This window comes from Littorina saxatilis, linkage group LG10 (assembly GCF_037325665.1).
Source record: "Littorina saxatilis isolate snail1 linkage group LG10, US_GU_Lsax_2.0, whole genome shotgun sequence".
NCBI lineage: Eukaryota > Metazoa > Mollusca > Gastropoda > Littorinimorpha > Littorinidae > Littorina > Littorina saxatilis.
This window is the reverse complement of record NC_090254.1, coordinates 37,312,433-37,326,497: the sequence shown is the minus strand read 5'-3', so window position 1 is coordinate 37,326,497 and position 14,065 is coordinate 37,312,433. Positions and strand designations below refer to the sequence as shown.

Genomic DNA, 14,065 nt, shown 5'->3' with positions numbered 1-14,065 from the left:
TATGTAGCCTTTTAAATCTTCAGAGAAAAGTAAAAGAAATTCACGGCTGTGGCCGCCATTTTGGATTTTCTCTGTGGGCTTCCCTAACACACACACACACACACACACACACACACACACACACACACACACACACACACACACACATATGTAGCTTACCTCAACAACAATGTAGTTTTCCTGTTGCTCGCGATCGAACACACACACACACACACACACACACACACACACACACACACACACAGACACACACACACACATACACACAGACAGACAAACACACACGAACATGGAGAAAACACCAGGAAGATCATGTGCAGCTGATTCATGTATAATAATATCACATTTTCTTTACAAATAACTTATAAGCTTCCATGATAACACTTTTCAGTAGTAGAAAAATTGACAAAAATAGGTGTTAAGAAATTTAACCTATTTCACCAATTTGCAAATTTTTAATACATATCTGCAGTATACACTGGGGACGCATTGACTGTGATTTTTGTTATTGTGACAAAAATATGAAACTACAGCTTTGGTCCAGCAACGCCATGGAAACTGGTGCTCGGTCTGCAAGCCCATTGCCCTGAAATGTCTCCTGCCTCTATCATGTTTATCTTCGACAAGCACTATATTGACAATAAAAATGACCAGTATCCATCCCGTGAAAAATGCGATGGCAAAACAGGCATGTTGACGTTAATGACTATAAATATAAGTAGATTCATATTGTTTACTTTTCCCAATTCCTCACTTGTTTCAATCGGCTTGATGTTTTCTGTTCCGTTTAAACAGTGCCTAAACAATGTAGAATGTCCCGCATCCCACGATGAAGATGACAGCCACGCCAATTTTGGCATGCAATAATCCAGGAGTACTTTCACATTTTTTAACTCTTCCCCTTTCCCCACTGGCTTCATAAATCAGGTTGATTTCTATAAGGGGTCCTGATTTGGCCTATTATGGTCCGCTGGACCCGAAAAGCAACAGCTAACTAACTGATTTCTATAAACAGTCGGGATATTGGCATGCATGATCAAGGCTACTGTTGATTCACATTGCTCACTTTTCCCAATGTTCCCATTTGCTTTATCAACGGCGTGTTGGTGTGCGCGATCAAGGAGCAGTTTCACATTTCTCACTTTTCCCAATTCCCCACTCGCTTAAAAAATCAGGTTGATTTCTATAAATCGTAGATTCACATTGTTAAGTTTTCCCCTTTCCCCACTTGCCTCAAAAATCAAGTTGATTTCTATAGATCAACCACGGCTTTCCACTTTTCCTACTTGCTTCATAAATTAGGTTGATTTCTATAAACCGTAGATTCACATTGTTAAATTTCCCCCCACTTCCCATTGGCTTCATATATTAGGTTTATTTCTATAAGGCCAAAAAAATAAATAGGTGTGGTTAAGGTAACATAGCCCCAAAAACTAGGGTAGGAAGGTAGGCAATCACTTTTTCTTTTTTTTATAATGTGTACAAATGAAACCTACTTGACAGGGAAATAAGTGTGCGACTCGACCGCTTTCGCTTTCATTGCGTATTCGGCACTCGTTATTTTTTTATATTTTTATTTTTTTACAAATGTAATAAAAAGTTATAGGGTCGGCGATGAAGACGAAGGCTACTGCAGATTCAAATTGTTTACTGGCTTCAAAACTCAGTGGGACTAGGCACTGTAGAAGCCCAGTATCCCGTGATAAAGACAAAGGCTACTGTAGATTCAAATTGTTAACTTTTCCCCGTTGTCAACTGGCTTCATAAATCAGTGGTTGACTAGACGCTGTAGAAGGCCCAGTATCCCGTGATGAAGACAAGCGCTACGCCGATGTTTACGTGCATGACGTAGGACATCCTGGTCTCCTCGAAGATGGAGCGGTTCATCGCGCCCATGACGGCGTTCTCCTTGGGCTGAACCATGTCCTCCACGCCACACATCCACAGGATGGCCCGCACTCGGAACGGCTGTTGCTGCAGCGTTTTGTCGCCCATCAGTTTGCGGAAGTACTGCGGCGGTAGGTCTTTCTCCACGTTCTGCATTGGGTCAGATATGGGACAAATAAAGTGGGCTTGAAGGTTTAAGTCAAGAGACGAAGGGTGAACGTTCAGTTAAAGTGGGATTTGTGTGTGTGTGTGTGCGACACTGTGTGTGTGTGAGTGTGTGTGTGTGTGTGTGTGTGTGTGTGTGTGTGCGTGCGTGCGTGCGTGCGTGCGTGTGTGCGTGTGTGTGTGTGTGTGTGTGCGCGCGCGTGCGCGCGAGAGTCAATGTTTCTAATTGTTTATCCACTGCCAATACTGCATGTACGACAAGCGTCTTTGTTTGTTTTGAAAGTACACTAGAAACCACAAACTCTACAGCAGCCGGTTTTAAAAGTACACTAGAAACCACAAACTCTACAGCAGCTGGCTTTGAAAGTACACTAGAAACCACAAACTCTACAGCAGCCGGTTTTGAAAGTACACTAGAAACCACAAACTCTACAGCAGCCGGCTTTGAAAGTACACTAGAAACCACAAACTCTACAGCAGCCGGCTTTGAAAGTACACTAGAAACCACAAACTCTACGGCAGCCGGCTTTGAAAGTACACTAGAAACCACAAACTCTACAGCAGCCGGCTTTGAAAGTACACTAGAAACCACAAACTCTACAGCAGCCGGCTTTGAAAGTACACTAGAAACCACAAACTCTACAGCAGCCGGCTTTGAAAGTACACTAGAAACCACAAACTCTACAGAACCGGCTTTGAAAGTACACTAGAAACCACAAACTCTACAGAACCGGCTTTGAAAGTACACTAGAAACCACAAACTCTACAGCAGCCGGCTTTGAAAGTTCACTAGAAACCACAAACTCTACAGCAGCCGGCTTTGAAAGTACACTAGAAACCACAAACTCTACACAACCGGCTTTGAAAGTACACTAGAAACCACAAACTCTACAGCAGCCGGCTTTGAAAGTACACTAGAAACCACAAACTGTACAGCAGCCGGTTTTGAAAGTACACTAGAAACCACAAACTCTACAGAACCGGTTTTGAAAGTACACTAGAAACCACAAACTCTACAGAACCGGCTTTGAAAGTACACTAGAAACCACAAACTCTACAGCAGCCGGCTTTGAAAGTACACTAGAAACCACAAACTCTACAGCAGCTGGCTTTGAAAGTACACTAGCAACCACAAACTCTACAGCAACCGGCTTTGAAAGTACACTAGAAACCACAAACTAAACAGCAGTCGGCTTTGAAAGTACACTAGAAACCACAAACTCTACAGAACAACCGGCTTTGAAAGTACACTAGAAACCACAAACTCTACAGCAACCGGCTTTGAAAGTACACTAGAAACCACAAACTCTACAGCAGCCGGCTTAAAGTACACTAGAAACCACAAACTCTACAGAACCGGCTTTGAAAGTACACTAGAAACCACAAACTCTACAGCAACCGGTTTTGAAAGTACACTAGAAACCACAAACTCTGCAGCAGCCGGATTTGAAAGTACACTAGAAACCACAAACTCTACAGCAACCGGCTTTGAAAGTACACTAGAAACCACAAACTATACAGCAGCCGGCTTAAAGTACACTAGAAACCACAAATTCTACAGAACCGGCTTTGAAAGTACACTAGAAACCACAAACTCTACAGCAACCGGTTTTGAAAGTACACTAGAAACCACAAACTCTACAGCAGCCGGCTTAAAGTACACTAGAAACCACAAACTCTACAGCAACCGGTTTTGAAAGTACACTAGAAACCACAAACTCTACAGCAACCGGTTTTGAAAGTACACTAGAAACCACAAACTCTAAGCAGCCTGCCCCCCCCCCCCCCCCCCCCCCGCCACCATTTCACCCACCCCTCTACACCGACCTCCTCTTTCTCCTCGACGTGGAGGCAGTGCCTGGTGGAGAACGTCCTGCCCATGTAGAACTCCTCGCCAGGTGCCTTGGTGACGAGGCTGATGGCCACGATCAACAGGGTGGTGAACACAAACAGCAGCGCCCCGAAGTGCAGGAAGTGCAGCTTCAGGACAGCGTCGGCACCCGCCGGCTGCGTCACATCCTCCCCGCACTTTGCCCCAACCACGCCGTACTGCTCCCAGAAGAACCGCACTACCCCGACCTGAAAGGGTACACCAGGAGAAGAAATAAAAGAAGAAACAACACGGCAGATATACCGACCCTATCTTTTTTGGTCACGTTACCCTACACCAACATATATTTTTGTTTGGCCTAAACAAAGGAGGCAGAGCGCTGTTTAGAGATCTACTAAACAAAGGCCAGTAAGCGCTCTAAATGCATACGACATATGTTATAGAGTAAGTGACAGTTATTCGGAACCATTCTCCTGGCACCTGGGAGAATAACAAGCATTGAAATGAACAAACGACTTTCGAGTCATCGTCAACACGGAAGGGCTACGTTTGCGCTTCGACCTTAATGATATACGATACCGAAACATACACAGCCTGGCGTTGACCTTTCGATTGATTTTCTACTGCTGATATGTTGAAGCCACCGAAACCAACTTCGTTCTCGAAATTCTTTGTAACTTCCCGAGGGAGATCTACAAAAGAAGGGACAGCATATTTTCGTGACGCCATTGTTCACTTTATTACGCTTTTTCGAACTTTGTCTTTGTGGCTGACGTCAGAGATATTACTTGGAAAGAGAGTCAAAAAGAGACGTCTTCGCTGTTTTGTTTGTGTTAATCGATATCGATATGTCTTTAAGAGATGTTCGAGACGTGATCTGTGTGGGAGTGTTGAAGACAGTTCCCTTACGAGGGATGTTCTGATATTATACAGAGTCCACCTCGTTGAGATATATATTCAGTATATATGGCGTCAAATACAAAACGGTAATCTTGAACTTTAGTGTGTTAAATTCAAAGCTCAGAATTCAGAGGTATTTAAGCCTTCAAATTTTCAGAACCTGCACTTGTATGCATAACAAGTCATTTTAGATCCCTTTCCAGTCACGGAATGAACAGTACGAATGCTCGGAATGCATTTCGTTTACATGCGTCAAAGAAGGAATTATCCTGAGCGGAGACAGGGGAGCCAACTCCCGTTGCCTTAGTGATGTCTCTTGGTTGAAAACGTAGCCCTTCTCGCGTCATTATCATCGATCAAACAACCAAATTAATTAATTATGCTTAAGTTTGGAGATCAATCCGTTCATTAATTTCACGACAAATGTTCTTTGGCTCGATTACATGGACTTGTATCAATAATAAGTAAAGAATGCCACTGGATTCTAAGCTATGAATTTACAACACTAAAGTTCAAGATTACCTACAAAACTACCTCATCAAAGAGTTCAGTTAGTTTTGACGTACAAGGTGACGTTCTAGAGTTTTGCGGTTTTCACAGAATCAACTCTGGAAGATAGCGGGCACGCACTGCCGCTGATGGGATCTATGTCGACCAAAAGAGTGGGATTCCCTGTAGGCGGAATTCCTGTAGGGGGATTGCCTGTATACAGGGAATCCCACAATGTGGAGTTCCTGTAAAGATGTAGGATACAGCTCGATCTCGTGCCAAGTGCGTGACTGCCGTAAACCGATTTGAGTTACCTTAGCGTTACTTTATGGCAGTTCCACAGGAAAATCTGTTAGAATTCCTGAATTCGCGTGCAGTATGTCGTTAAAACGAGTAATTTATTTTAGCTGCGTTTTCTTCCATTTAGTTATCGATTTAAACTTTTCTTAAGGGGTTACTTGTGTGTTCAAATCGGTCGACAGAAACATTACACATTTTGTGCACAGGTTCCTCCAAGCAATATGGACACATCTGTGCAAAGAAAAAAGGTGGTTGTCGTATTAACTTTTTTTTTTTTGAATTTTTTTACTGGGGGTTGTCAAGTACGATTTTGCGAAAAACACTGCGATTCTTAACATGATCTCAACTGACATATTTAGCTCTACAAATAATAAATGAAACATTAGTTTGTGTATATAAATGAATGGAGAGTATAACTTTATCATAAAACGGTACTTATCAACGTGCATTTTCAGAAAATGATCGAGGTTTCTCGAGGGCGTACACATAAAATTATCACTCCTTTAGTAGTAAAATCGTATTTTAAAAAAAATCGCTCGACAGAAACATTACACATTTTGTGCACAGGTTCCTCTGAGCAATATGGACACATCTGTGCAAAGAAAAAAGGTGGTTGTCGTATTAACCTTTTTTTTTGAATTTTTTTACTGGGGGTTGTCAAGTACGATTTTGCGAAAAACACTGCGATTCTTAACATGATCCCAACTGACATATTTAGCTCTACAAATAATAAATGAAACATTAGTTTGTGTATATAAATGAATGGAGAGTATACCTTTATCATAAAACGGTACTTATCAACGTGCAATTTCAGAAAATGATCGAGGTTTCTCGAGGGCGTACACATAAAATTATCACTCCTTTAGTAGTAAAAACGTATTTAAAAAAAATTCGCTCGACAGAACATAACTAAACTTGAACACAGCAAAGTTCACTGTGTACAGATACAATACCTGTAAACAAAATCTTGACTGACAAAAATGACAAAAAGAAATAATTTGGGAGCGCTGTAGGTCAGTTGGTAGAGCGCTGGACTTGTGATACATGAGTTTGAATCAGGGTGAAGGGTTGGGGGTCAGAACATTTGTGTGCAAAGTTTCATGAAGATCTGTCCAGTAATTTTCTATGAATCGCACACCACACACACACACACGCACACACAGATATATACACACACACATATATATATATATATATATATATATATATATGTATAGGTTACAACACGAGTGGTTTTTTATATGGCTTGTATTTCAGTCAAGACCCAGCGGATGAATATCATCGGGAGACACGAGCCTCTGGCGAGTGGCTCTCGATTGATATTCCCGCTGGGTCTTGACTGAAATACAAGCCATATAAAAAACCACGAGTGTTGTAATCTGTATATCCCATTCTACCATCAAACACAAAGTGTAGACTACTAGCGGCACTGTTGCGATCTGTGGACTGTAAAACTGTGGTGCCAGCGAGACTTAGCCCTTTTGCAACCTTAAACTAAGTGACCGTCGCTGAAAAAATAAAACGAATGAGTGCATCGATAAGTACGCGGTAACACTACTTTCAGACCATTTAAAAGCTTTAAGTAAAGGTTCATAAGATGCAAGAAAGTAATGAAGTCGTATAGAAATTAATTTAGTTGAAGCGCACAATTCTTTTGTTTTGCGTTTCAGGTCGGCAGAACGGGCGAAACGGGTTTGGGACCCATTTGGCTTACTCGATTCAGAATCGATTCCACGTTGTTTTTCTCGAACGTGTGTAATTAGGCTTATTGACAGAGAAGCAAATTTTAGGGAACAAATATGTAGGTTTAGATTTAACCATTTGCTCCCTATTTGAAATGTATCTACGTGATAAACTGTTTTGCGAGTGTGTTTGCATGGATGAACTTAAACTGGTATGGGTATGAGGAAAACGCGACCGACACGTCTGTCACCGCCGATTGATTGCATTTTGAAGGAATATGACTGGATTACGGAAAAATACACACATGTTAAGTTCTCGGATACCTTCATCGCCAATGTGGACTTACTGCAGAGCCAGGCAAAAGAGTAGACTTGCTCGCAAAACACGTGAAACAGCTGATGATAGCGAAGCCCAACCGTGCCAGGTAAGGACGGTCTGACAGATTCTCAAAAGTCGTCTGCTAACGAAGCAAGGGGAGGGTACTCGTGTTTTTGTTTTGGTTCGCTAGCATCTGGTTATCTTGTAAGTTGAATGTTCGTTTTTTTCGACCTGCATTGCTTTCATAATGAAAGAAACGTTTGCTTATTGCATCTCATACATCAGATCAGTTCTGAGATTCATTTTTGCGTGCAACTGATATACCGTGCAATACGATTTTGGAACTTCATACAAATGTGTCACATTGTTCGGCGCGAGGTCAAAGGTCGGGAGCAAAGTAGTTCTTCGCCCAAATCGGAATCTGCACTATCATATATTTTTTTGAGTCCATGATGTATTTATTGAGCTATAAAAATACAACATATATACCCATACTGAAGTAACAGAGACAAAGAAGGGAGGTCATGGGATATATATATATACACCAGGGTAGATCAGTTAGCTTGTAAGGGGGGTGTTTTTAGAATTCAAGAGTGTAAATCGAGGTCGCAGAGCGCCCGAGACTGATCAAGGGGCTTACGCCCCCCCACCCCCCCCCCCCCACCCCCTCTCCTCAACCCAAGAAAAAACAAGAAGGGCAAAGCCCATACGACTCACATGCTTGACCTTGACCTTTACATGACCTTGACCTTCAGGGTCAAGGTCAAATAACTAAACCTAGCAATGACATCATACACTAAGAACTGCTTTACACATTTTTCCTACCAAAATACATGTGACCTTGACCCAAGGTCAAGGTCATCCAACACAAAGCTGTTAATTCAAGACATAGGAAGTACAATGGTGCTTATTGGCTCTTTCTACCATGAGATATGGTCACTTTTAGTGGTTCACTACCTTATTTTGGTCACATTTCATAAGGGTCAAAGTGACCTTGACCTTGATCATATGTGACCAAATGTGTCTCATGATGAAAGCATAACATGTGCCCCACATAATTTTTAAGTTTGAAACAGTTATCTTCCATAGTTCAGGGTCAAGGTCACTTCAAAATATGTATACAATCCAACTTTGAAGAGCTCCTGTGACCTTGACCTTGAAGCAAGGTAAACCAAACTGGTATCAAAAGATGGGGCTTACTTTGCCCTATATATCATATATAGGTGAGGTATTGAATCTCAAAAACTTCAGAGAAAATGTGAAAAATGTGAAAAATAGCTGTTTTTTAGACAACATTTATGGCCCCTGCGACCTTGACCTTGAAGCAAGGTCAAGATGCTATGTATGTTTTTTGGGGCCTTGTCATCATACACCATCTTGCCAAATTTGGTACTGATAGACTGAATAGTGTCCAAGAAATATCCAACGTTAAAGTTTTCAGGACGGACGGACGGACGGGGGGGACGGACGGACGGACGACTCGGGTGAGTACATAGACTCACTTTTGCTTCGCATGTGAGTCAAAAAATCGCACGTGAAATCCATTACACATTTTGAGCACATGTTTCTCTAAGCTATATGTCCACAACTGCAGACAGACAAAAAACGTTGTTTTCTTATTCATTTTTTTTTTATAAGAATTTTGTCAGTTTTGGGGGGTACCGGGTGGACACATATGACCTTACAGAAAACACTGTAATTCGTAACGTCATCCTAACTGACATTTTTATCTTTAGAAAAGATAAATAAAACATTACTTTGTGTAGATAAAAGAATGGAGAGTATCACTTTATTATAATACGGTACTTATCAATGTGCATGCCGAAAATTATTCAGGATTGGCGAGAGCGTACACAACAATTATCACTCAAAAACGTTGAAACACAAAATTGGCTCGAAAGATCATAAACAAATTTGAACACAGCTAACTTCACTATATACCGTGTCAATACCTAAGAAAACCATAAGGTGTTTCCTGATTGCTTACTCCACAATTATCCCCGCACCACCCCCACCCCCATATCTTGACAGACAAAAATTGATGAAAACATTCATTTGGGAGCCCAGTAGGTCAGGTGGTAGGGAGAAGTGTGCATACAAATCTGTATAGTAGTTTTCTCTGAATCGCAATACAAACACATACACCCAAACACTTGGTGCCTTAAGTGCACCGATACCCCCTGCCAACCCCCCCCCCCCTTCCCTCCCCCGATCCAATACCACCCCCCTCCACTACCCGCCCACCCCACTAATCACAAACACACACACACACACACACACACACACACACACACACACACACACACACACACACACACACACACACCAGGGTGGATCAAACAGTTTGTAAGATGAGTGTCAGTATTTATAAATCAAGAGTGTACTGTTTTAATTTAGTGGTAAAAACGTTATAACACAAAATGTCATCTCAAATTATAACCACATTTAAATACAGATAAGTTCACTGTTCCCAATACCTTTAATTTTTTTTTTTTAAAGCATTTCCTTTTTTCTTACTCAAAAATGTTTCCCGCCCCACCCCATATCTTGGCTGACAAAAAGTGAAGAAATAAATCATTTGTGAGCCCAGCAGGTCAGTTCGTAGAGCATGCGCACTGACCCAAGTGTTTGAATCCGGGTGAAGGGGTGGGGGTCACAAAACTTGTTTGCAAGGTTTCATAAACATCTGTCCTGATTTACAGCTCAAAGCGATTTACAATTCCAATAACCTCACACACACACACACACACACACACACACACACACACACACACACACACACACACACACACACACGCAAACCAACCCCTCATAGCGATAAGAATAAGTACACAGTCAATAACTATATTTCTGACTATTTACAATTGGAATACATGCATACTCTCTCTCTCTCTCTCTCTCTCTCTCTCTCTCTCTCTCTCTCTCTCTCTCTCTCTCTCTCTCTCTCTCTCTCTCTCTCTCTCTCTCTGTCTCAAATATGATTTTGAAGCGCATTACATAAAGTCGGTATCTGATATCTAAAGTGTTTCGCTATGTTTTCGTCCTTATCTTTGGGATCCGGAGGATTTTTTTCTGGTGATGATCTAAGGTAACGGAATTGTTCATGCATTTTGAGGGAATTTGACAGGTATCGGGGTGTGGGGGGGGGGGGGGGATTTGGAGGGGGGGGGGGGGGGTGGGTAAATTATCAAAACGCTTGCACCCTAACACAGCTGACTTGTAATCTAGCCTGAACTACAAAAGCAGCCACACGCATACTCACAGAGGCACGCATGTTTGTGTGACGGTTTGCACGAATAAACATTGAAAATTAGTTTTGAGTTTTGATAAAAACAAGCGACATTAGGTGCTCAGCAAATGTGTATTGAAACTCGTTCAATTATCCCAAAATGTCATAACGTTTGGCAATATAATTATTTAACAACAACAAAAAGACTACCGAATTCCGTACATAAAGAAAGTCAGGGGCTGTAACAACAATTCGCGGCATTGGACTGTGGGAGGTCGTACACATCTAACACTGCGACGCGTAACCAAAAACTACGGACACACTTTTTGACTCACATGCGAAGCAAAAGTGAGTCTATGTACTCACCCGAGTCGTCCGTCCGTCCGTCCGGACGTCCGTCCGTCCGTCCGTCCGGAAAACTTTAACGTTGGATATTTCTTGGACACTATTCAGTCTATCAGTACCTTCTTCTTCTTCTGCGTTCGACGGTTGTTTCTAGGGTCGTAGTTCCGCTGCTGTCGTGAACTGGAACGTCGCTTTCAGGTCTTCTGACGTTCCCCAGAGCTTGGTCTCCAGTGTAGCTCCTTCTGGCCAGATCTGGTTCCGCAGCAGAGTGAAGTTTGTGCATGTATTCAATACATGTTCTACTGTCTGGTTGGCCGCCCCACAATCGCACAATGCCGACTCTGCTACGCCGATCCTTTTCAGGTGCGCTTTAAAGCCGCAGTGCCCTGTACGCAGCCGGAAGATGGCAGTCTGCTCTGCACGGCTGAGGCGGTGGATGGGGTCTTGGTCTGGCTTGTAGCCTCCGTTTCTTTCTTTGAATGCTGTCTTCCAGCGATGCTTGATGAGGGTTTTGGTCTCTCGGAAGGACAGGCTGGTTTCTGGTTGTTCCTGTCTTCCTGCATCTTTGGCCAGACCATCCGCCTTCTCATTTCCAGCGATGCCGCAGTGCGCTGGAATCCACTGCAGAACTACGGAGGCTTTCTGGGACAAGTCGTTCAGGGACTTCTTCAGCTCTTCCACGAGGTGTTCTGCAGGGGCTGTGAGGACTTGTAGTGCGGACAGGCAGTCAGAGAGGAAGACAACCTTGGGTGAGGTTTCCTCAAGAGAGGTGAGGAAGTCTGCAGCTGTATAGAGGGCAACAACTTCTGCTTTGAAGTTGGAGCAGAGAACACCGCATGGTGTGGTCAGTGTCTCTGGGGGTCTTCCTGGCATTTGAATGAAGACGCCACTTCCTCCGTTCTTGGTTGCGCACTCTGCCGAACCATCTGTATAAGCGTGGGTCCACTTGCTGGCTGGGTACCTCCTGTGTATTTCTTCCAGGGCAAGGGAGCGGAGGGCTGCATCACTCTGTTGCTGTTTTCCAGAGATGCCAGGAATGGACATCCTTACATGGAATCTCTGACTCTGGGGAGACCACGGCTTTGGATTGAGCCTCTCGCACTGGTCAGGGCTGGGTTGAAGGATGTCAGCATTCTCCCTCTGCTGTGCTTTCAGCTGATGGTTGGGGCTCTGGCGCTTCAAGCGGTTCTTGGTGAGAGCTTGGAACTTGTTGTGGAGCGGATGGCTCTCGAGTCTCTTGTGCTTCTCTCCTTGTATCAGAAGCTTTGCCTGTCGTCTGTCTTCCAACGGTTCGATGTTGGCCACCTTCTGCATATCAGTACCAAATTTGGCAAGATGGTGTATGATGACAAGGCCCCAAAAAACATACATAGCATCTTGACCTTGCTTCAAGGTCAAGGTCGCAGGGGCCATAAATGTTACCTAAAAAACAGCTATTTTTCACATTTTTCCCATTTTCTCTGAAGTTTTTGAGATTCAATACCTCACCTATATATGATATATAGGGCAAAGTAAGCCCCATCTTTTGATACCAGTTTGGTTTACCTTGCTTCAAGGTCAAGGTCACAGGAGCTCTTCAAAGTTGGATTGTATACATATTTTGAAGTGACCTTGACCCTGAACTATGGAAGATAACTGTTTCAAACTTAAAAATTATGTGGGGCACGTGTTATGCTTTCATCATGAGACACATTTGGTCACATATGATCAAGGTCAAGGTCACTTTGACCCTTATGAAATGTGACCAAAATAAGGTAGTGAACCACTAAAAGTGACCATATCTCATGGTAGAAAGAGCCAATAAGCACCATTGTACTTCCTATGTCTTGAATTAACAGCTTTGTGTTGCATGACCTTGGATTACCTTGACCTTGGGTCAAGGTCACATGTATTTTGGTAGGAAAAATGTGTAAAGCATGTGAGTCGTATGGGCTTTGCCCTTCTTGTTATCAGTTGATGATACGAACACACTTGCATATTGGGACACTACTAATTGTGTATTTCAGTTATAATGCATCACGTTACCTCAAACTCCGTCTCCAGTTGGAAATGTCCTCCCTGACCAAAACCCCGCTCTTACCATCCACAACAGGGAGGACATTTCCAACTGGAGACGGAGTTTCATGAAGATCTGTCCACACACACACACACACACACACATACACACACACACACATCCACACACGAACACATAAACAAACAGACAAACAAAGCGGGTAGATGCGCAGGTCCGCTTCGCAATGCCGTAATGGACGCCCACTCTCACTTAGTAGATTCCTTTCTTAAACTATTTATCTGTCACTATTTCTCAAAACTTCGCTTTCTCGCACTCAAGACGACATGCACAGACACAAAGACACACGGGCACACACACGCCCGCCCGCCTGCACGCACTCACACAACAAACAACACACACACACACACACACACACATGAGGAAGGGATAATCACACATAGTGCACCAGTGAGGTTAGAATGGTGAGGTGGGGTCTGAGGCTGGTAAGGGATTTGGGGGTAGGACCGACGAGAGGGCACGGATTCGGCGGTTCGCCGTGTCGAGTCAACTTCATATAGATCTGTGTAGGCGATCAACAGCCCCAGCCGATCTGGATCTGTTCAAGTCAAAAGTAAAGTCAAGGATACGAAGAAGTTTACCGAAAAACATCGATCCCAAGGACTCATGTTGTAACTTTTCAAAGCAGTTACATTCAATCAAAGCTCCATCCACATTAAACCGAACGGGAATCGTCGAAGATCCACGCAACTTCACTGCAATGTCGAAAACGAACTCATAATGTCACCGCAGATCTATAGTTGGTTTTGGTTTTGTGTCGCAGCAAAAAAACGAAGCAAATCTCCGGCTTTTATTTCACACTAAAAAAACGTTCATTTAGCGGGTCATTAAAATATATTTCTTT

The 14,065-nt window shown here is 43.0% G+C and overlaps 1 protein-coding gene across 2 annotated transcripts in view; it reads right to left on the bottom strand.

Moving 5' to 3' along the window:
• Positions 1–315: 315 nt before the first annotated feature.
• Positions 316–14,065, bottom strand: part of LOC138978733 (sodium/glucose cotransporter 4-like) — a 75,780-nt gene continuing 62,030 nt past the window's right edge. For both annotated transcript variants that reach the window (XM_070351525.1, XM_070351526.1), the window contains exons 9-10: positions 3,880–4,131; positions 316–2,037 (exon numbers count right to left, since the gene is read on the bottom strand). In XM_070351525.1, the coding sequence (XP_070207626.1) occupies positions 1,780–2,037; positions 3,880–4,131 (510 nt within the window). In that variant the 3' untranslated portion in view covers positions 316–1,779. The remainder of the gene's footprint in view (positions 2,038–3,879; positions 4,132–14,065) is intronic.